Consider the following 23,166-nt stretch of genomic DNA (forward strand, 5'->3'; position numbering starts at 1 on the left):
CTGACAGTCATGTTTTTGGACTGTGGGAGGAAGGCGGAGTACCAGGAGAGAACCCACGCATGCACAGGGAGAACATGGCAACTGCGCCAGTGCAGCCCACTTTTCAATCCATCTGAGTCTTTAAATTTCCACTTAAAAATCAGTTGAAAAACTGACGAAAACTTTGGAAATTCAAGTGTGAAATGAAGGGAAGGGAACCATGCTGGAGCCTTACCTTCACATGCTGCAGGATGGTTTTCAGTGTGCTGTAAAGTTGGTCAGGGTCCTTCAATTCCTTCCTACAGTAACAAAATAAAGGGTGAATAAATTATTCCAGATTATGACTGTTGTTTCTTGTATTTCTTGCATTTCTTGTCCTAATTTAAATATCTTGCTTTTATCTCTCCAAATGTATTTCTATTATTAAAATCTGTTTAACAAATTATTACTTGAAGGACTGAAAGGTGAACTCTTGGACTCTTACCCCTTTCCTGCAGGCTTCCAGCCAGTTTCACCTGTTTATAGCCAAAAAAATAGTAATAAAAAATTCAATATCCTTGAAGCATTCAGAACAGATTAGCATTAGCTTGTTTTTCTATAGTGCGTGCCGTGTAGTTCTCAGTAACGTACGTATGCCGGGAATGCTCTCGATGGGAATCTGCCGGACCCCGTCCTTAAAACAGGACAGTCCCGGGTAGACCTTTCGGATCTGGGCCTGCTTCCTTTCTATCAGCTTTTTGATGATCTGATGGAGACACAGGACAGGCCGAGTTTGAGGACACAGAGAGAGAGAGATGCAAGACTTTATTAAATAAGCACTCAGGTACCTCCTTCTGCTTCTTGATGATAACGGAGAACTCTGTGTAGGGGATGCTGGGGTTGAGTTCGCAGCCCATCAGCGTGGCTCCCTCGTAATCCTTGATGTAGCCCACGTACTTGGCTTTGGGGACCTTAATGTCCTTTGAAAAACCCTGAGAGAGATAAAAGCAAAACGATCAGTTCTAAAACTGATTTAATGCCATTCACGTCTCTTCATCTAGATGGACCGTTACCTGTTTCTTGAAGTACCCAATTGCGTACTCGTCAGCGTAAGTGAGGAAGTTGAGTATTTCATGTTTTATGTGATATTCCTTTAGGTGGTTCATTAAATGGGTCCCATAACCCTGAAACCAGCAGCCAAAGATCAGAAAACAGAGCTTTGAAAAATTATGTTTTAAGATAATTGCATTTTTCTGCATATGAAAAAGCTGTGCGATACAAGAACTACACCCAACTACTTGTAATAATTGGTGTTCAACTATAAAATGACTCTTCATGTGGTTTATAGGAGTCATTTTTAACCCGTCCTGTTGTCAATCAAGTTGTTTCTCCTCTATTTTATAGTATCATTACATTTTGGCAGTATGTGTTACTCGTTCATATCTTTTAAGCCTACTTCATCTTTATGGACAGGTTACACAAAAGTAACATTTATTTTACAGATGAGGCATTGTAAATGAAACAGTCTTTTGAAAACTGCATTTTGTATTTAGTTAGACTACCTTTGTCTGCTGTTAAAATTTGATGATCGGTGACATTTAAGTGAGGCCAAAATGAAACAACCAAAAAAAAACATAATAAAAATGTGCGCACACTTTTTCACAGCACTATAGATAAACAACAGGAAGTGAAACACCTAAGAGACTGTTCTCACCTTGACTTGCTCATTGGATGTGACGGCACAAAACACAATCTCCGTGAAGCCCTGCGATGGGAACATCCTGAAACAGATCCCCCCAATGACTCGGCCATCTTTTATCAAAGACAGCGTTTTATGTTTCCTGCCAGGAAAGAGACACAGGCGACCTCATTACCCCAATGCGTTTATGAAGACGGGTAACAATAATAAACCAACACGTCAGAAATACTCACGGGTCAAAGACCAGTCGGGTTATGTATTCTTTGGGCATCCGGGGAAGCTGGTGGGAGAAGACGTTCTGAAGGCCAACGAGCCACATCAGGATCCTCTTGTTGGGCTTCTGATTGAGCGAGTTCCCGATGACGTGGAATTCGATAACTCCTCTCCGCTCTTCGAGGCGGGCGGCTTCATCGCGGGCAGAATGAGCAGACAGCAGACTCGTCTGACCAGGAGAGAGGTGTAAAAGATCCATGATCGTCCTGTTGCCATCATAAAAACATAACTCCTCAAATGTCTGAAATCACTGCTCTCTTTGATTAAGGACTGAACCCGACTCAACACCGTTATGTGATGCCTTAATGCGGTTGACAAAGTAGGGTTAAATAAGCTGAAAATGTGACGCAAATACAGCAACCTGAGTTATTAGTGTCAGAGGGGACAAAAAAATAGATCAAATAAATTCTTAAGTTGCTGTAGCATAAATTAGAATATAGGTTCTGATTCGGCTCGGTTGGTGGATAATAAACAGGATGCATATTGATAAGGTTCCTAATCAGACCCACAGGATTACAGATTCTCCATCAGAATGATGGGCATGAGGTGCTTTTCCAAATATCCATCTTATGCTTCACACCAAACCCAGCTAGAATATTTGTTGCTTGAAAACCTCACTTCCTGTGTCATCACATAATGCGCTTCATTATTGTTGTGATGGTAAGACAGGAAAGGGTTTTGCTTGACACTGGGTCTAAATTTAAAAATGCAACTCTTCGCTGCAGTCAAACAGCATCAATTCAGTCAAATTAAAGATATTTTCTAATTTTCAGTGTTAGAGGAAGGATGGCTATGGCAGTAATAGATCATTGTTAGAAATCTTCAAGAGAACAAGTGAAAGAAAACAGAAGATTGCAAACAAAACACCAAATAATAAAGCTGTATGAAGAAAGGATCCAAGGTTAGGTGATTTTTAGTATCAGGTTTATTTATTTATTCATTTATTTGCCTCCAAATCTGAAATGGCTCAGATCATGTTCGTAAAAAAATAAAAAAAATAAAAAATCAGATGAAAGGATCAGAAACACAAATTAATATTAGTAAAAATAATTCTGAAAGAGCAAAGGGTTCTACGTCACAGCTTTGCCTCGTAAAACGGAAACGGAAAGATCCTCCTTAAACATTTAAATATATTTAAACGGCAGTATTTTGTCTCATGTTTAGTTTAAACAGCTTTGGAATGTTATATAATCCACGTGTTTTTTTGTTGGTTTTTTTTACCCTCTGCCTTCATTTAAAGGTTACCTCTGGAATGGTGGCAGGGTCACTGATGGTTGCCATGACTTCATTGATGAGGTCCATGGGGATGTCCCCCACCACCCTGGGTCTCTTGCTCTCTTCATGGTGAAGCGGCTCTGAGGCTTTTCGCTTTTCTCCTACTGTGAAACCAACACATACACGGTACAAAGCGCTCTTTGAAATCCTCATGTTTCTTCTGCGTTTTGTTTGCTTCACAGAAAAGACAGGCATCAACCAGAATTTAAAGATATAGCTCACTGTGAGCCAGAACATGCTAGCATTATTTGTGTCGTTTGCCTCATGTTTTGGTCGATTGATACCAGCTTGCGACGACAAACTGAACACGCAAAGTGAGCCAATTTTCAGACGTGGCAATTATTAGCTGGAAAATTGCTGATTTATTATTTAAGGAGACAACTTGAGTAATTGCAAGTTCGTCTGTGATACCTGGGTTTGACTCCAGAACAGAGGCGGGTTTCCTGGCAGGGCTCACACTTCCACAAGTGGACTGGTCCACTGACATGGGACTGGTGCTGTAGTATATGGGCCTGGCGACTGGGGGAGCACTTATCACTGCACAGACAAAGTAAAGACATTAGTAGATTAAATACCAACAGATATATTGTGTTGCATCATGTCACTTTTTGTCCATATATTAACATTCTATCACCAACAAATGTGTCGGTGAGGGTTTGCACTACCTGTGTGGACAGGAATCTGCCCTCCTGTTGCTCCCACCAAGAAGTCTTGGCTCCAGATAGGAGAGCTGTGACTGTAAACTTCCTCTTCCAACATGGACAGGAATCTGAGAGAGAGGAAAACACAGCTAGATCATTACTATATCCAAACATGTTTCTACATACAGTGCTGAACTGCACTGCTATTTTCAAATCACATCAGGTAAAATAATGATTGGCTTTCTTTTTTGTTGTTGTTCTGGTTACATTTATGTATACTTTTGGATGAAATCCTTGTCTGACCTAGTTCAGGCATTGCCGTATTTTTCGGACTATAAGCCGCTACATTTTTGCCACGCTTTGAACCATGTGGTTTATAGCCCGGTGTGGCTTTTCTGTGTATTTTTCTTCAACCACCAGGGGGCGCTTTAGCAGGAAGTGAATCATTGGAGGTCAAAATTGGAAATCAAAGAAGAAAGTGCTAATTTTCATTTAACACACCCTAGCAGCAGGCACGACAGAGAAATTTCTTCAAACTCATATGATGCAGCTTTTAAGTTGAAGGCTGTCGATCTGGCAGTACATATTGATTGTCGCTGCACGTAAGCTCGGCGTGAACGAAACCATGGTTCGGCTTTGGAGACAGAGGAGGGCTGCATCCTTAATAAATCCAGCAGATTTATTGCAGCCCTCTGCTGCGTCCTTGTGAAAAAACCTATAGCGGTGGAGATACCAGCGGCTTATATATGTAGGTTTCCAGTTTTTTAATTTTGTTTTTTCCCCAAAAATTTGTAGGTAGTATGCTGCGCTCTATAGTCCGGAAAACACGATAATTTTATACAGTTTTTGGTTTCTTTGGGGGGTGGGGGGGTGTTTACATTTACCACAGTGGGTACTCTCTGCATGTCATTTCTGTTTAGTTGCGTCTCTACACAAGACAAACAAGCCGAGTTGCTATCAGTCATCTTGTGTGATCACTTTAGACTTCAGGGCCACAGCAGGTTGAATACCATTGAATGTGCATGAATCTGTGGGTCCATCAGCATGACTGCTATTTTTCTGTGCACACTTTTACATATCTTGTACTTACTTGGGAAAGTGTGTGAGAATGAGAGTGCGTTTCTCAGGAGGAAGCTTGTCCTTCTCCTGTCTGGCCTGCTCCAGCAGCTGCTTCCTCATCACAGTGAACACGGAGCGCAGCAACGTCCGGCCGAAGATCTGCGTGGTCTCGTAGCGCGGCAAGCTGTCGCAGAACTGCGGCACGTTGCAGTAGCAGAGCCACCTGTAGAGTGCGTGCAAACACATTTTTATAACGTGGAAATCGCATTGCGCTGATGAATGCCTAATTTAAGTCCGCTTAATATAACCTGGTGTAGTTGACTTTGTACCCAACCACGTCGTCACTGGGCACCCTTTGGCGTCTCTGAGAGGGAGTTTCCAGCTGCCAGTAGTTGATCTGATTCAGGAACATCTTGGCCAGCTCCATGATAGTTTGTCGTTCCTTTGACGGTAGGTGGCTGAATTTGTACTGGACGAAATTATTCACTCCCTTTTATTTGAACAATGAGAGAACAGTGACGTGACGCCATGGCGCTAATAAAGTGCAGCGTTCTTTTCCAGTTCCAGACTTGATTTTACCTGCTCAATGCTGGGCTTTTCAAACGGCGGACTCTCTTGTGCCTCCAACATCGGCTTACCCATCTGTAGGATAGATTTTCTCAACAGCTGTCGGGGAAACAGAACAATGTGTTGTTCGCTTTCTGTGCAATGCAAATGAATGTCTTCGAAGTACGGACGAGGTAAGCGGTTGGTTACTTTGAAGAGGGAGAAGTAGACTTGTTTGGTGTCAGCATCCTCCTCTTTGTGAACACAGGTGTAGAGATACTCCACATCCAAAACAATACCTAGTAGCCTGTTCATTTCCTCCTCTGAAACATTTTCAAGATGAGTCACGTGATCACCTAGGAGGATTAAAACATTAAAAGCTATTACCAAAGAAAACACTGAAACTGACATCAACGCTGAACAATACGGAGATGTAGATGTGTGTGTGTGTGTGTGTGTGTGTTTTTTAAGTACCTAACGTGTGAGAACAGCTCCGACAAGGTTCCTGCAAGTTTACTGTGTTGGATTGCTGGTCAGTTTGAGGAGGTGTCGGAGGCGGGTTCTGACTTTTCCAGCCATTACATTTACAGGCTCCTTCAGCCTGTGGAAAACATGACTCAGTTTAGTACGATCAGGAACAGATGCCAGTGCAGTGATCAGATACATTTTAATAAAAGGAAATCATCCACGTGTTAATGTTTTTTTTTGGTATTTCAATTCAAGCAGTGAAATTTGTAGATTGAGTGTCTATTAAATTTTGATGATTGTGGTTTACAGCTTATTAAAATTGAGTTTCTCCCAAAAGAAAAAAAAAGGTATGCTACATAAGAATACCTTCGAAATCTAGGTCTTGTGAAAAGTACATCAACACATTTACATTCTTTCAGTACTTGGTAGGGCCTCTTTCTGCATGAATTAGTACTTTTTGGCATGTGAGCAAAATCCTACTGTAAAATTAAATTCGAAGCAAGTGAGTACAAGAAAGCATGAAGTGCTGTATTTTTTTTCTTATTTGGTTGTGTTTTAGATTTGACTCCCCAAATCAACACTGCATGTTGAAACATCAGACTGGACCTCAGGTAACCGGGGTCCTCTTTCTCCAGACCAGGGTTCTGAAACCTTAGCCAGATGTGCCTTTACAAAACTTGCCTCAAAAATGTACAGGACTGAGATTTTTTTTAAAAATTTAAATGTAATTTTTAGTGCTAGATTTTAGAGTAAGTTTTTTTTTTGTCCATCTCAACATATTTTTATAGCAACAGAATTTTGTGTTTTTATTAGCTGTATACTCTAGATTACAGGGAAAAAAAATAAAATTTTGAAATGCATCACCGCGTGAGACGAATCCGTGTTTGAACTTCATTACTGGAACAAACAAACTTATTCTGCTTGGCTGAGGTGCATCTATTCCCTAATGTAAACAGAAACTTGCTATGGCTGTAACGCCGTGTACAGGCGAGGCTTCTCACCGCGGTCAGCTGGGCTGGGCTGTTCTGAGCATGCGCTCTGGAACGACAACAAACTCCGCCCACCCCAGCAGCTGTCACCCTGTCAAAACAAAGACCCCAGTCCCTCTTTGCGGATCGTGGCTGCATAAGCAACACAAACTCCTGTGTGTGCCTACAGATGTGCTCTGTCAGGCGGCCCCGGCTCGGTGAAATGCCCCGGTGAAGTCTGGGTGAAACCGCGCACTAACACACAGAGGGACAACCGCGTCTCTGCTCACAGCCAGCGACTCCAAAAAAGCAGAGCCAATGTTTACGCTCACCCACCCCCCACCTTGACAGAGCCAGGGTAGCGCTGTAAAAACACGGATCTCGCAGCGACAGGGCCGCTGCCGAAGAGCCCGAATGCAACACTTAAACTTATGTAAATAGCACTGTTCGTTTCATCCACTGGTTTGTGCATGTACACATTTAAAAAGAAAAACAAAAAAAAAAGAAAAAAAAAAACTGATGCTCGGCAATGGCTTCCTTTGCTGCGCTTGCATTTTAAGAAACTATTGCAACCAACCCAAACAAGCTCTTGGTGCGGATTAAGCAGTCAAAATTGCAGTGCTCTAAAAGTCTACCGTCTGTAAACTGAGCATACTTTGCAGGATGAATACACTCCGAGTTTTTCCAGTTTCTTCGGCCGTGGTGAGGAGCGGAGTTGCGCCTTCTTCGCGGCTATACGTGCAGATCCTCCAGCGGCGCCGGAGCCCTCCGTCCCCGCGGCTCCGGGAGCGGCCGGAACCAGGCCCGCGGCTCCGACGGCCGGCGAACCTTGTTGAATCCCCACGCTGTCGGCCATGACTGCTCACCGAAAGCCAGAAGGGACCGCAGGCCCGGGGAACACGATCGCCCTGCCGTCCGCTCTATTCCACAGGCGGAGGATCAGACATGGCGCTCATCCTTATTTTCAATTTCTCGCTGTAGGCCCATTTTCCTCCGCTAGGGGACTCGGATTGGACGGGCCAGTTTAACTGACTGTAACTCTGAGAGGAGAGGACGCAAAAGAAAAAAAAACCAAAAAAAAAAACGCAGCTAATCGTGGGGAATTTTCAAGGTCAAATCTGGTGGAGGGAAAAAATAAACGTGGAGCCTGATCACAAGTATGTAGCGGGGGAAAAATTAACTGAATAACCCTCCCAATGCAATTACATGAGCCATTAAATTAATGAGTAAAAACTTAATTAATGATACATGGTTTTAAAATGTTGGACAAATGAAAACCTAAAAATCCATCCCACCCCTGACTCTGCTACACATAAATAAAACCCAATACAACCAATAACCTACCAAAGACATTTAATTAGTCCATACAGCTCAGATGATGATCAGATGATAACCTGAGCTGTATCACACATTCAGACCAATGAACACACAACACAGGTTAGGGATTAAATTGTGAAGTTGTTTTAAACAGGTTATAAAACAAAAACATTGTAGTAATATAACATTGGGATGCTTTTCTTCAGCAGGAACCAAGTTGATGGGAAAGTTGGAAGAAACCCTGTTGCACAGGCTCGCCTTCCAACTGGACGACGACAAATGAAATAGTTCAGCTCAAAACACTTAAGTGACAGAGGCGCCTAGTCAAAGTCCTGGCTAAATCCAGTTAAGAACCTGATACTCTGTCCAATCTGAATGATCTTGAGTTGTTTTGCAAACCATGCATCATTTCCTTCAGCTGTACACTAATTTTGCTGTCACATAAAATACAGCAGCGTTTGTGCAGACAGAACATGCAGACAGAAAGTGCCCAACTACAATGATAAATGATCAAATTTATTTCAGTATGTATTTTGTCATTACATAACAGTACTGTAAAATGCTTGCATTTAAATGTGTTCTGTTGCAAAGAAGTGTTGACAAAAAAAAAAAAAAAAAGGGAAAACATACAATTTACACCCCTATTAGGTTACCTGACATCTGTTCTATCGCTCCTGCATTACGGTAGCAACGCTTTCTGAGATGCTGTGGATTGTCAGACCGATCTCATTTATCCCAATTTTTAGGGAAATTTTCCAACCAATAGCTCTGGATGTGGAAGTTCAGCTTTACTGGGGATATAAATGAACCATACTAACAAGAAAAAAACAAACAAACAAACAAAAGGCAACAGAAAGGTCATTTTTAACAAACAGAATCTAATATGCTTGGGTATAACATTTTAGAAGTGTAAATAAATGCAATTTTATTTATTTTTTTTACTTTTGTTAATAACACTACATACATTAATATAGACCACCACTGATTATAATTTAACCATTTTTTGTGAAAAGAAACAGCAAAACTCCAAACCCAAACTGTAGCTGTTTTCCTGCTATCTGTACAGTTTTTTTTAAACCCCTAATGATTATCTAGATAACTCCCTAGCAAGCATTAGTCACTAGAAAAAAAAGAAAAAAAAAAAATCAGGAAAAAAAGTAGACTACACCGCAACACCATATTTACAGTATATTATTTATATATTTATATTATGTATATATTTATAACACACTGACTGAGATTATGACAACACAAATTCATAAGCATCATTAGTGCAAGGCATGAGTAAGACCAGTAAAAAAGTTATTGACAAGAAAAAGTCTAGATAGCTAATGTGTATGTGTGTGCAAATATGTGTGTGTAACATGTGGGGACATAGAAAAACACAAATAATGTGCTTAACATTGGTATGAATGAGGTGTAACAGACTGTGTGTCTACGAACTGCAGAGTGAGTGTGTGCTCCATTGTGCAAGTGTGTGTAATGTGCATGTGACTATAAGTCTACAGTTGAAATCAGTCACCAGCCAGCCCAGGCAAAGTTCGAATATACCGACACACCAACGTGTCTAAAGCACTTCCTAATCCACGTGTGAAATAATTAGAATTCCACTTTAAACATGAAGAGACCTCACATATTGCAGCATCCCACTCACAACCACCACCTTTGCTTTTTTTTTTTGTTTTTTTGTTTTTCTTTACCCTGTGCAAACCCTGCAGCGGTCAAGCAACACTGACATAATGAAGGAAAAAAAAAAAGCTCTTTGCATAAACAAAATCATCCAAACCCAGTTTGATGGCTGACAAGGGATTAACGAAAGGAGACGACATACGAGAGATGAGCGGTTGCTGATGTGTACCTTAGAGGCCTCTGGCTGAGGGGATGGAGGGGGCTGTCAAGTGTTGCAATGGTTCTTGCAGACACTCGATGCTTTAAGGAATACTGCAAAACATGATACAATGCCACAGCGAGGCAAAAACAAAGCAGGCACAGTCCCTCGGAGGAGACTACAGGTAGAAAAATATACAACATACGCTCTAATTCTAAAATAATGAAGGGAAAGCCTGAGGGAATCAAGAGTTTAAAAGTTTCTTTTAAACTTTGAAGAAAAGGTTCTGAAGACATGAGAGGGACACAGATCTCAGGGTTCCTCTTTGACTTTCTACTCAACGTCTTTCCTTTTCTCAGAGCCACAAAAAAATGGTTCTTTGTCTCCAACTTTTGTCGCTTTGTTTGTGATACTATAGACCAAAAGTAAAACACAGTTTGATTTTCTTCTCTTTTTTTTCACCCACGTAAATACACACGTATGTGCAATGACGGCTTAAAGAAAAATATTCTAAATAACCAATAACGACAACAACAACAAAAAAAATCTACCAAAAATGACCAAAAGCAGAAGAGTGGTGGAAATAAGAGCAGTAGTTTCCAGAAAAGGGAAGTGACCCCCCCTTTCCTCAAAACTGAACTCCTATCAAAGATGTTGGATGGGCCGACGTTTCTAATATCTGATCGCTGATCCATCAATCAGCCGGAAGGTGTAAAGTAAAAGAGAGTGGTTAGGAGGTGTCTTCAAGGTACCAGCAGAACCTTAATGGAAGAGGCAGAGCCCCAAAGACATCAGTGAAATGGCACTGACTTTGCTACCGAGATACAAAGAAATAAAGTGTGAGGGAGGATACAGGGCATCTTTTTCTGTTTCAAACAAAGGGTACACGTTGCTTTAGTAGCTGCAGTGGCATCTGGGGCGTCGGCCACATTAGTTACTAGTTTACAGGTCAGGGAGTGTTCTTCATTTTAGGTAGAGCAGCACGGAGCCTTGGCTGGCTGAGCAGCTTCCGTCAGGTCAACTCCCCGGGTCCGACCGCTGTTAGCTCCTGGAGCTTGAGGCTCATTTTTTGGCAATTTCTTTGCTGAAGATAAGAAAACAAAGAAGCAAAAGAAAGAAAAAAAACAACAGCATTTTTTTTTTAGGAACAGAAAGCTCAAGCAATATATATTTTTATATTTTAACTAACATAATGTTAGATGTAACATTATTAATGACCATATCAATTATGTCAAGAATCACTTACCAATAGCCATAAATATCTCATTCACATTCATAGATGTCTTGGCTGATGTCTCCATGAAAAGTAGGCTGTTGTCGTCTGCGTATGATTGAGCATCCTGTAAAAAGAAAATGGCATGAATATTCAACATAGCTTGACACATTACCATAACAGACGAGAATAAGAATAAGCTGCTAGACCCGCGATATCCAAACTTTTTGCCAAAATGATCAAGTTGAAAGTACTGGCAGTAGTTAGTAGCCATGTAGTTGGATGTTTGTGGTCAAACGCCTGTGACTGCCGACCACGTTTGAACTGTTCATAAATTGTGGTCCGAATTTCGCAGGCCACACAAAAATCTTTCAGTCGCCTTCAAATGGCCCACAGGCCAGATTTTAGACGCCCTGGTGTTAGGAAAATGGAAGGCAGAAAGAAAGTATTTATGCTGCAACCACAAACTTAAGTTAATTAAGTCATATGATACATAGGGCTGCACTATATCGCTAATTTATCACTATTGCAGAATCATTGCACCCAACATACATATTGATGATCATCAAAATAATTTACAAATGAAAATCTAAAACATGTGGAGTGCATTTATTCCACGACTCAATATCTGGTACAGCTACTACCCACCAACTCTGACCAGTTTTCCTGTCTCCTCTAAAGAAACCATTCCTATAGCATTATGTTGCCACTTTTCCAGCGATTTAAAGTATGTAACTAATAGTCCTAATTAGAATGTCCTCCATCTAAAATCATCTGCTTCTACTAGGTTGTCTTCCAGAATTGGCCTGTATTTAACTTCATACACATTCCCGTCAACCCCGACCTGGTTAATCTTTTGTTCCATCAGATAAATTCATATTTTAACCCCTAAGTGTGCGGCTGTGAAGTGACAAAAACACGAGAACGGTTGCAGTACTTTTTGCAACGCAATCAGAATATTTGTAATGTTTCTCTTAGGAAACAAACAAGTATGAAATGATGGGTGAGTCTATAAAAAAAGAAACAAAAACCCAGAGACTAATTGCAGGATTGTTCAGTGGGTAACAACGTGACCTGAAAATCCACAGCTCTCTTGGAGGCCAGGTCGGCTTTATTTCCTGACAGAGCGATGACTATATTAGGACTAGCTTGTCTCTGTAGCTCCTTCACCCAGTTCTTTGCCCGCGCAAAGGACTCCTGCAAAACACACACCATGTGCCATGAGTTAGTACTCTCGCTTTACATCATCCTGCAATCACATGCAAGCAATCTGGTTTCATCTATGCAAGTATCATCAGAGCAACTTTCAAAAACCGAGAGCTTCCACAGACGCACCTCGTTTGTGATGTCGTAGACCACGATGGCGGCTTGTGCTCCTCTGTAATACATGGGCGCCAAACTGTGGTACCGCTCCTGACCTGCGGTGTCCCAGATTTCAAACTTCACCGTCGTGTCATCTAGACACACTGTCTGGGTGAGAAAAGCCGCTGAGGGGACAGAACGAGGTGACAGGCTGAGTTGGGGGGACATCCAAACGTAAAGGACTGGCCACATTTAAGATAAGTCTCCAGAATGAGAAGATCTCAGAATAATTCATCTGCGTGAATTATTCACATATATATCAGCACAGGCCTTGATTACTTACCTCCTATTGTGCTTTCTTGGAATTCGTGGAACTGGCCCTTGACAAAGCGAAGCACTAAGCTGGACTTCCCAACGGCTGATTCCCCCAACAGCACCAGCTTGAACTGACAGATCTTGTTTCCTGCGTTGGGTCCATTGGGTCTTGTAGCTCCTCCTCTGCTGGCCATGGCCTAATCAGATCCTCTGCTATCCTGTGGGCCAAACTTTACGACCTGGGCGTCCGCTGCAGGAAACGGGGAAACTGTTTACCGTTTACTGCACAGTGATGGTCGTGTTAAACTTCAGAACGCAACACAACTTGTCATCCAAAACGTTCCAAACATGAACACATTTCAGGGTTTGTTTATGTACGAGTACACAACATTTTAACATAGCTTATTAGATATCCACATTAAGTATATGTCAAACACAGGTAGATAATAGGAAAATCCTTACGAAAGAAGAGAAAAGTGTGCCTCTTCACTGACAGATGACCAACCCCAATTCAGTGATAAAAATTAAAAAAAAAAAAGTAAACTAAAACATCCTCACAGTAAAGCCGCTTCAAAGCCTCTGTAATCAAACTGTATCAGGTGATGCTGGAGTAATGACTAAAACTTAGATGGATTTCACCAACATAAACTGATGTATTTTATTTCTTTTGGATGACTGGTTATCTAAGAAGAGTGATTGCATGTTTGACATTCTTCTGACAGTAGAGAATGCTGTGTTTCACTCAACTTCACCATTAACCTCTCTGACCACCCCATTAAGATTTCTTAAGATATTTTAACACTAAAGAAGCAAATCGCAGCAACTTATCTGATGCTGCATAACAGGAGCATGCATAAAAATAGAAGCCATGTTGAAGGAACTCCACATTTTATCAGAGTAAAATATCTGATCTCTGTTTCAGACTAACTCTATATATTGTTTTTATACAAGTAGGAAAAAAAAAACATGCATTAGTTATTATGCATATTGACAAATATTAGATGTCAGGAAGTTAAATATTTAGAGAAAGTTTTTTTTTTTAAAGTCACAATAAACTGATGCGGTTTTATTGCTTAAATTAAGAACAAAAGTCACTAAATTGACAGAAAACCTTGTTCAAAGCTGGACCGGGGTCAAACTTGATGTTAAAGTTTTAAGTTTGAACTGAATGCAAAAAACATTTGTAATAATTACATTCCGGCTAAATTTCTCTAAGTGGCATCGGCGTCTCCTCTGTCAAACGTCTTCCGGAACAAAGCAAAATAAAAAAATAATAAGAAACACAGATATAGGCGCCTCTCCAGAAAATAAACTGACAAGCACAAACAAACATCTCTTTGGAACAAAACAGCAGATTAATATGAATAATTTCCGTGATATGCCTTCAAGCTGTGCGTCTCTTTTTCTCAAACATGTTTTACCAGTTTATGTGTCATTATTGACTCATACACTAATGAACTGAGCTGAAAGCTGCAACAAGAAGCATAGACTTGACGACTAGTACGGGCTAAAATCACTTTCAAAGAAGTAAGGAGGAAGCCGACACAAACAGACTAAGAGAAAGAAACAAAAATCCTGTAACGAAACACAGCCGTGTTTTATTACAGGACGGAAAGAGAAGGAGATCCGTCCCACCCACAATATTTAAGCCCGTTTTCTCTGTGAGAGCCACTGTTTAGATGCATACCATGCATTACTGACTAACTTATTTAGGAATAAATCCCAACTGTGGAACACATGGCCGCTGTTAGGAAGTAAATCTTGTCTGAGCGACATGCGGAGCAGTTTATAAACTCCTTTAAATACAAACTTGGACCTTTACATGCTCTCCCCTTGACATTGGCAGGTACTGTTAAAAAGTCAGCTAAATGCAGGCTGATATTGCTCTTAGAGAAGTGTTTGACCCAGACTGCTTCGACCTTTTTTGTAAACGCAAACGTGGAAATATTCTTTGTGTCCATCCATAAAAAAAAAATAATAAAATACTTATATCCATGTAAGCTTTTCTGACCATTAATAAAATCAACAGAAATGATACAAGATTATTTATCAACTTACGAAACATTTAGAATTTGTTACACTTAAAAAATGGCATTTTTATATTCGACTGACAGCAGAAAAAATAAATAAAACTAGGTAAATTAGGACTGCCATTTTACCCACCCTAAATATCAAATACTTTATTAGTTTATTAAGTGGCCATCACATGAACTCTGTTTCCAGCAATAATCTGTGAGTTAGTGAAAGGAGTGAACTACAACATATTTTTTTATTACACTATATAGACAATGGCTGATTCTCTATGTCTCGTTTTGGAAAAGCTTTGACCAATTTTTCTAGTTAAGGGCATCAATATAATAGAGATCTAAGATCAGTATTTAAAGTGTGTTTTCAAGTATTTCTTCAGTGATCTGTCATTATATATGCTAGGAGCGAGGGTAAAAAACAGTTGCTAAACAGATTTTTACAACTATCTTACAAGAAATACAAAATCATTGAGTCGACATCTTAAACTGGCTTTATATTAGCAATTTGTGCAAAACAAGCGTCTTTGCATATTCACAAGAAGATGACATGTCTGTTCAGCCTTCCTGTTATCTGTTTAGTCTAACTTTCTCTTGCTACAATGGATGAACTGCACACATTTCAATTAAATTAGTTCCCTTTTCAATAGCTTCTCAGATCTCTATGCTTCTTCTGACACCTCAGTAATAAGGAATTTTGAAAATATTGAGTCTTCTTTCCACAATAACAACTTCCACATGGAGTGTTGTTGTTCTAGTTAATACAATTAAAAGACATTGGCATGTTCTGTCAATTTTAAAAGACAAGTGGATTGGAGGTCACACTTAAAAGTCAAAATTGCCAACAAATAGCCAGATGATTTTCATAGACAAATTATCTGTGGGGATCTATTCGAAAGAAATGCAAGCTTCATTTTCAAAGGGAAATTTTAAGGAGGAATGTCTAAAAACACAAGCATTAGAAAACATGAACACACAAGGAAGAGCAGCAAGAAGACAGTCCCTGTCTGTTTATCCGGACAAGGACTGTCAACAAACGATGCACGACTGCTGTGCTCACACATTAGGCGCACTTAACAGTCAATCGTTGACTGTAAACAGACTGGCTCATGCTAGCTGTGGCTCTGAGTCTGTTTTGATATTGGATAGCGACTCCTTTCCCAAATGTAGCTTGGTTAGCTTGCACATTGCTAACATACTGCCATCGAATGCTAACTTGACAACAAATTTAACCACTGGCAAATGTAATAATATCCCACAAAAATGCACAAGAGTAAAAAAATAAAGCAATAATATAATAAAATTATGTAAAATGGATGTTAATTGCTAAGGTTGTTACGGCACTTAAACGGGAGTTGCCAAACCCTTAGCAGTAGCATGCTAGCATTGTTAGCATTCCACCCACCCTTTAAGCTGGTAACTAAACGAGCGCTTTTGTCCTAAAACTACCTAAACCAGAGGTTTACAAAGCTACCACACCACCACACACTACGGACAACAACACTCAGTTGAACCAGACTAAGACCTATAAGTCTGTATGATCCGTGGCTATCAAACATCACAGACTTTAGCCGGAGTCAGGTAACGGAGACCCAACAGAGACAACGTTAGCGCTAATCACACTCAACCAGCTGCTAACACCAACATGTCCGCTACCTGAGAGCCAGACGATGGGGGGAACTTTTACTCCCACCACTTTGGTGTGTAATACACACGGAATCCGGGGCACTGCGGTGAGATTGGTACGGGGAGCCGAGAAAACAATTTCAACAATCCCGTCACGTCTCCTCCTTTCTTTCTTCTGGCAACTTCCCCTTAGAACCAAAACACACAACGAGCTCTTCCGCTCTGCGCCACGTCACACAGTACGTCGGCCCGGCGACACCAGCGATGCAGCTCATACAGTCAGAGGCTTACTGAGAAAAAGTCTGATCTTAAAACAATATTACAATAACAGAAATATAGGCTTGCCATTATTTTTAGACATTTAAGCTGCTTTTTTTAAAAAAAAATTTAGAAATAATTATGATTCTCTCACAGTAAGGAAATTCAAGTGTCACAGCAGTGAGTTGAGCATTCATTCTCACACAAAAGTAAAAATAAAGAAAAAAAGAATAAGCAGAAAATATACACGCATAAATATACATAAAGAACAACAGGTCATTAGCTGTTTTTCTGACAATATATTAGTCTTGTCTAAAGAATCAACATCAACATGGATAAATTAAAAATTGTACAACTGAAAGGATGAGCTAGAATTGCGCATTTACATTAAAGACTAAGCTGAACAAAGAACGACATTTTAATTGAAAGAAAATGAAGCTCATTTTTGTTTTCCAAAATAAAATGCAGTGGGTTTGCAATGTGTTTTAAGGGTCAATTCATCAACCATATTTAATGGATATAATTTAAAATGTTACAAAAATAAACTGAAGGCTGAAGTACATGAAATATCCAGCAGGTGGCGGTTTAGCTACACCTTTTGTTTTTGACAAGGAGAAGAAGAATTCTGACGCCTATCTTCACCGTAGCTTCCGTAGGGCCATTATACCGCGTTTTATTAGTCACTGGCTTAGCATTTTTAATCTTCTTGACTATAATGTGATATTTTTCATAAGACCTTCATTACATTAAGTGCAACGGCATTCGTACATTTCATGTCAGCTTGGTGAACTAGCTGAAAAGCAGCAGCTTCAGAGTCATGGAGGAGGAGACACCAGAGGAGCTGCTGATTAAGCGGCACCGTAAAGAGAAGAAAGACCTACAGGGTATCAACACTTACTTGCTGTCATTCTTCTGTGTCAGCGGTGTGACAATGTGCTGTGACTTAGTTTGCATAATCAAAGTTTTTAATGTGACTGCTTCTTAACTGCAACTGTATAAGACAAGGCTGTGGTTCTAGTGCAGTTTGTTGATAATTTTAGACCAACTTCAAATATCCCAAATAGTAGAAAGAAAAAAAAAAACAGGACAGAAACCTTTAGCTTGTCCCCTTTTTCCAGTAAAAACTCGCTTTGTATCATAGCAATCGACATGTGGATTCAGTTTTTGTTTAACCACTCCTATAAAAAGTTCTAGCTTTTCAGCTTGGTAAAACTTTTATGTCGTAAAGAGTAATATAAAGTTGACATAATTTATTTTTAGTGTAAACTCTTTGACAAGAAAGCTGTACTAATGCACTTTATTTTCAGCAAAGATCCAGGGTATGAAAAACTCCGTCCCTAAAAATGACAAGAAGAGGAGGAAACAGCTGACGGAGGAAATAGCAAAGCTAGAGTCGGATCTCAGTCAGAAGCATGAGGAGGAACTCAAGCAGATGAAGTCTGACGCTGAAACAAAGGTAACTTCTTTACTCACAACAACTGACTCATCAAAAACTGTTCATGTGTTCTGAATATTGAAGCATGTTTCAGACATGACTTTTTATCTCTCATCAAAATAATTAATACGCTACCTTTTACAATACGTGACATATTATTTAAACATCATGCAAAAGAAACAGTTGCTCAGATAATATTGTCACACCGACTCATTACCAACCTCAATAAAATAACCTCTGCTCCCCTTCTTCACCTTAACCAGGTGGAGGAAGTGGTGAACGGTGTGGAGGCCATAAAGCTGGAAGGCGGAGAACAAGAAGAGGCAAAACAGCCACGAGTCACTAAAGCACAGAAGAGAAGGGTGAGAAGCTTTTTATAAGGCTTTCAAGTATTACTGTGTTATAACCGATGAAACTGGTATACATGGACGTACACACGTTCTATAAATTGGTCTGTAATGTACTTAAAGTGCAGTTATCTTTTAGTTTAAGTAAAATTAAGAGTTTAGTACCCTAAATACTTATCTATTGCTTCCATTTGAGGTGTTGCTGGTGTTAAATTGGTTATTTTTGCATGAACATTTCTCTCCAGGACAAGAAGGCTGCACAGGAGAAGGAGAGAGAGAGCAGGATAGCAGAGGCGGAGGTGCAGAACCTGCAGGGCGTGAGGCACCAGGAGGGTTTAAAGCTAGCTGAGAAACTTGCCAAGCGACGGCTTCAGATAAAGGAGATTTCATCTGACGGACACTGCATGTACCGTGCCGTTGAAGATCAGCTAGCACAGCGATTAAAGGTGGCTTATGTAAACGGAATATTGAAATTATTTGACTATCTAATCAGACATGCACTAAGCAAAAAAAATCGATGATCTTTTTGTAGTTTCCCCATTTGAAATGCCCATTTGGAGAATTTTTTTTATACACCATTCATACTTGTTTCAGTGCAAAAACACGTTGCCATAATTCTTCTGTTTTCTCTCAGCCTGGGATAAAGATGAGTGTGAAGGAGCTCCGATCCCGCACTGCTGAGCACATGAGGAACCATGCCGACGACTTTCTGCCTTTCCTCACTAACCCCAACACTGGGGACATGTTCACAACAGGTACCTGACGTCCCTCTGGCTCTACTACACGATGATACCGACGGAGGTGCAGGTAAACCACGAAATAAATGTTTACGTTTTTGTGTTTGTTTCCAGACGAGTTTGAGAAATACTGCAGCGATGTGGAGCACACAGCAGCTTGGGGCGGCCAGCTGGAAGTGAGTTACTCTGCAGCTTTATTTGTCTTTTTTTTTTTTTTTTTTAGGAAAACATATCCATTTAGAGCAGTTAAGTTGTTTTTCTGCTTTTCAGTCATTTCGTATTACTCTTGTCCACAGCTCCGAGCTTTGACTCAGGTGCTAAATCTGCCAATAGAAGTGATCCAGGCCGACTCCCCGTCAATCAGGATTGGAGAGGAATACGATGGCGAAGTCATCACTCTTGTGTAAGATTATTACTCCGTAATCGCACTTTAAACAGAAGGGAAACAGTTCAATAGGAGATACCAGTGTGGTTAGAAATGTTTTACATCTGCATCAAACAGTGTGACTAGATTTGCATCCGTTGTAGGAAAGCATTCATTGCAGGTTTTCTGCATTTAAATGTAGCTTTTTTTAATGCAAATTTTGTATCTCTCATGACTTTGATGCACAGCAGCTCTGAGAAAAATTTTCTATCTGTAGTGATATTCCAATAATATCTGCCTTAGCTGTTGTTAATGCATGATTGAACAGCATGTAAATATGAACAACTGATAGCATAATGGCCATCTCATAGTGTGTAAAGGAGTGCACATAAAGCTACTCAGTCACAGAATATATTTTGTTGTTGTTTACAGATATATGCGTCATGCCTACGGTCTAGGAGAGCACTACAACAGTGTGGAGCGGTTGAAGGATTCGACCGGTGCTGAAGACAACTGAGAGTCCCGCATCTGTGACAGAAATAAATGTCTTTATTTAACAGAGAACGAAACAAACGCTGCATGAACTGAAGTCTGTTTTATTACATGTGTATATATAGAGGTTGAGCGTCACCTCTGAGACAGTTATGAAAACAGACGGCTGCGTTTTTTTTTCCCTGGATGGAGATTATTTTCTTTCAGAGTTTAAATGGAAGAGAAAGGGTCAAAATATCAAAATCCATTATTTCAGTGATACGGTACTGAATCATTTGTCCTCTTATATTAAACACTTTTGAGCCTCATTGATTATCTGTATGTTTCCTTGCTTTTATTACAAGCATTTTTTTGTTTATACAAATATAGGTGGGGAAAGCGTGAGCAGCCTCTGCAGTACTACTTTATCCAGTCTCAACCAAGTCTGCTAATAATCATAGTTATGATTTGTCAATAGCTGGCATTTGTGAAATTTTTTTTTGTAAGTCATATTGCAACACTTGCATTTCACAGAAATTTGGTTCATTAACATTCCTGGCATAAGCAGGCCAATACTCCCAAGTAAATCCCATTAATATGTGTATGATTCAGAGGAATCAAACGTTTCCTCTGCCTCACAGAGCTTTTATAAAAGCACAAAGGGGGACAAGAAGATGTACAACAAATAAATATACCTGATTATAATCTTCAGAAAATGCAAGAACATGCAGTTGGTGCATTGGTGTCAGGATTGCACAGAGTCTCTAACAATTATGTAAAAACTATGAAAGGGTTTGAATTTGGTTTATAATTAAGACGGTAAGAATAAACGAAAAAATAGTATGTGACATGTTAATAAAAAAAAGCTAAACTTTTCAACATGACTTTTTGCGCTCAATCTCACTTGCTGACACTAATTTTTTTGAGTGTCCTTATGGTTCCCAATACAGAACTGGATTAAACAAAGGTAAAATTATGCAAAGAAAACAAAACAATCTTACAATGATTTTACACCAAATTTACCAAATGTGATGGTTCCACTAAAATACGAAAACTTTTGTAAGCAAAAAACTTTAGTGCAACCATTATCTTGACAAATTGATCAGAACCTCTCACTGTCCAAAGGGGCTGTTTACTTGATGAGTTGATAACTATGACTCAGTTACCATTTTGGAAAGGCTATCACACCAAAATATTAACTAGAGACATGTATCTTTTCAAAAAATATCGATGTGAAATTTTGGCTTCTGGCCCATGGACTATTTGAAAGCAAAATTCAAACTGAATACCTTGCCAAAATCTACAACAAGCAGGGTTATTTTTCTTTTCCGTTTTTTTGGCTTGATAGAAACTTTATGCTATAAAACTGTTCTGACACAAATTACATTCACATTACAATAAAATTTCTGTATGAAAATTTAGTTATTTGACTGTTCTGTTTGACAACATTGACAATGGCAGATAAGATTCCAAATGAACAGTTGAAATTTCCATGACTCATATTTGCTGTGGTATATATTCTGACTGGACTTCATTACTCACACTTTGAGACGGCTCTCTAAATTTAAGAAGTCCTCATTCTTTTTGGCATAAATCACCTTTACATAGGCATGAGTGAATTTAAATACTATTCACGTAAAATATAAGTAGCTTATTTTTGTGTTTGTGAAAATAATTTATGAATTGTATTCTTTGTTCTTTAGGAGAAAAAAGAGAACATGTTGATCTTTATTTCACTCTGTCTTCTCTGCTGGGGGCAATTCAACGGAGTAGTGAGTCAAAAATCTGATGGTCCAAAAATGTTATCACAAATTTATATTTAAGAATTATAGGAAATATTTAATGTCTTGTTTTATTTCACGACCTAAAATATGCTATTCAAGTTACTATGCTTTGGGGCAGAATTATTCTCATTTTTTTATTGTGTTCCTGTGTCAATTTCATCTTAATACTTTATTTTTGACAGAATTATTCTGCATTTAATTTTTCAACATATAAATACCATATGTAGGAGTGTTGTAAGGAGTTTTATGTGGAATGTGCATGTTCTCTATGTGCACAATCTGCCCAGGGAGTAGAAATGTTATGGTGAATGTTGCTTACCAGAAAACAAATATAATTTTTTAATTAATATTGGTGATTGTGAAAAAACAGTCACCAATATAGGTTGCAACATGATGCAACCTGTCTCAAAAGTTTTTTCCCCTTTCCTTCTTTTGCAGAGGTCTGAAATGCAGCTAGGAATGTATGAAAATTCGATTGATGACATGTTCAGCAATTGTACAGAAGAGATGGCGAAAATGGTCTTTAACAAGTACTTTACAGAACTGAAAAAGAAAGAATATTGGGCCAATGAAGAAACCAAAATAAAAAAGGATGACCATATTCTGACAAAGGAGGAACTGGACGCAATCCGTGTCTACACAGAACATAAAAACGGAGTGTATCGAATATTTAACTCTGCAGTCAGGGATGGTAAAGAAAAGTATGATAATTCATTTGAGTTCCACATGTTATATTTCCTGCTTGTATCTGCTGTACAGAAATTAAAAAAAGCTGGCAAAAGGGAATGCCATACTACTTACAGACGATATAAAAGTGAAGTTACATTTAATTTGGATAAAGACAAAATAAGACTTGGTAGCTTTGCATCTAGCTCTCTGACACCTGACCAGAAAGACTATGGTAATAAGACCTGCTTTGAAATCACAACTTGCTATGGCGCTAAAATAGAAGAGTATTCAGCTTATCCTGCAGAGAAAGAAGTGCTTATACCACCCTATGAGATGTTTGAGCTTATAAAAGGAAAAGATGTCGAAGAACTAAAGGATTGTGAATCTAAGTTTGTCTTGAAGAGTGTTGGCATTAAGAGCAATCTGGATTGCATATTAGTTAAAAACAATTTATGCTCAATGCTTGAGAGTACCAAAGTTTTGGTCATACATGTTGTGTAAAACATTGCCATTAACATTGGCTTTTATGGTTCCATGCTGTTATGACATAATTTAATTTTATCAACAGTTTCAAGTGTTGTGTGAATTG

General features: G+C 39.4%; 3 protein-coding genes across 4 annotated transcripts in view; 1 reads left to right on the forward strand and 2 right to left on the reverse strand.

Annotated features, from left to right (window-relative positions):
• kat2b (K(lysine) acetyltransferase 2B) overlaps window positions 1–7,918 on the reverse strand; it is a 16,636-nt gene extending 8,718 nt beyond the window's left edge. Inside the window, exons 1-16 of one of the 2 annotated variants that reach the window (XM_015055381.1) lie at window positions 7,543–7,918; window positions 5,926–6,052; window positions 5,662–5,807; window positions 5,485–5,571; window positions 5,214–5,395; window positions 4,937–5,128; window positions 3,871–3,974; window positions 3,617–3,742; window positions 3,176–3,318; window positions 1,891–2,099; window positions 1,673–1,799; window positions 1,032–1,142; window positions 807–950; window positions 610–724; window positions 464–494; window positions 215–278 (exon numbers count right to left, since the gene is read on the reverse strand). In XM_015055381.1, coding sequence (XP_014910867.1) covers window positions 215–278; window positions 464–494; window positions 610–724; window positions 807–950; window positions 1,032–1,142; window positions 1,673–1,799; window positions 1,891–2,099; window positions 3,176–3,318; window positions 3,617–3,742; window positions 3,871–3,974; window positions 4,937–5,128; window positions 5,214–5,395; window positions 5,485–5,571; window positions 5,662–5,807; window positions 5,926–6,052; window positions 7,543–7,743 — 2,109 coding nt within the window. In that variant the 5' untranslated portion in view covers window positions 7,744–7,918. The remainder of the gene's footprint in view (window positions 1–214; window positions 279–463; window positions 495–609; window positions 725–806; window positions 951–1,031; window positions 1,143–1,672; window positions 1,800–1,890; window positions 2,100–3,175; window positions 3,319–3,616; window positions 3,743–3,870; window positions 3,975–4,936; window positions 5,129–5,213; window positions 5,396–5,484; window positions 5,572–5,661; window positions 5,808–5,925; window positions 6,053–7,542) is intronic. The other variant, XM_015055382.1, reaches the window with a different exon arrangement.
• Window positions 7,919–9,052: 1,134 nt separating this feature from the next.
• Window positions 9,053–16,737, reverse strand: rab5aa (RAB5A, member RAS oncogene family, a). Its single transcript, XM_015055391.1, has 6 exons — window positions 16,543–16,737; window positions 12,891–13,112; window positions 12,581–12,732; window positions 12,320–12,442; window positions 11,279–11,372; window positions 9,053–11,116 (listed from the first exon to the last, which is right to left on the reverse strand). Exons 2-6 carry the CDS (start codon window positions 13,054–13,056, stop codon window positions 11,001–11,003), a joined length of 651 nt encoding a protein of 216 aa, XP_014910877.1. The 5' UTR covers window positions 13,057–13,112; window positions 16,543–16,737; the 3' UTR covers window positions 9,053–11,000.
• Window positions 16,738–17,366: 629 nt separating this feature from the next.
• Window positions 17,367–20,831, forward strand: otud6b (OTU deubiquitinase 6B). The gene is made up of 8 exons (XM_015055398.1): window positions 17,367–17,654; window positions 18,078–18,226; window positions 18,469–18,567; window positions 18,798–18,998; window positions 19,187–19,307; window positions 19,404–19,465; window positions 19,586–19,692; window positions 20,086–20,831. Exons 1-8 carry the CDS (start codon window positions 17,588–17,590, stop codon window positions 20,168–20,170), a joined length of 891 nt encoding a protein of 296 aa, XP_014910884.1. The 5' UTR covers window positions 17,367–17,587; the 3' UTR covers window positions 20,171–20,831.
• Window positions 20,832–23,166: the final 2,335 nt, after the last annotated feature.

The sequence above is a fragment of the Poecilia latipinna genome, unplaced genomic scaffold (assembly GCF_001443285.1).
Source record: "Poecilia latipinna isolate Pla-1442-1.1 unplaced genomic scaffold, P_latipinna-1.0 Scaffold1313, whole genome shotgun sequence".
NCBI lineage: Eukaryota > Metazoa > Chordata > Actinopteri > Cyprinodontiformes > Poeciliidae > Poecilia > Poecilia latipinna.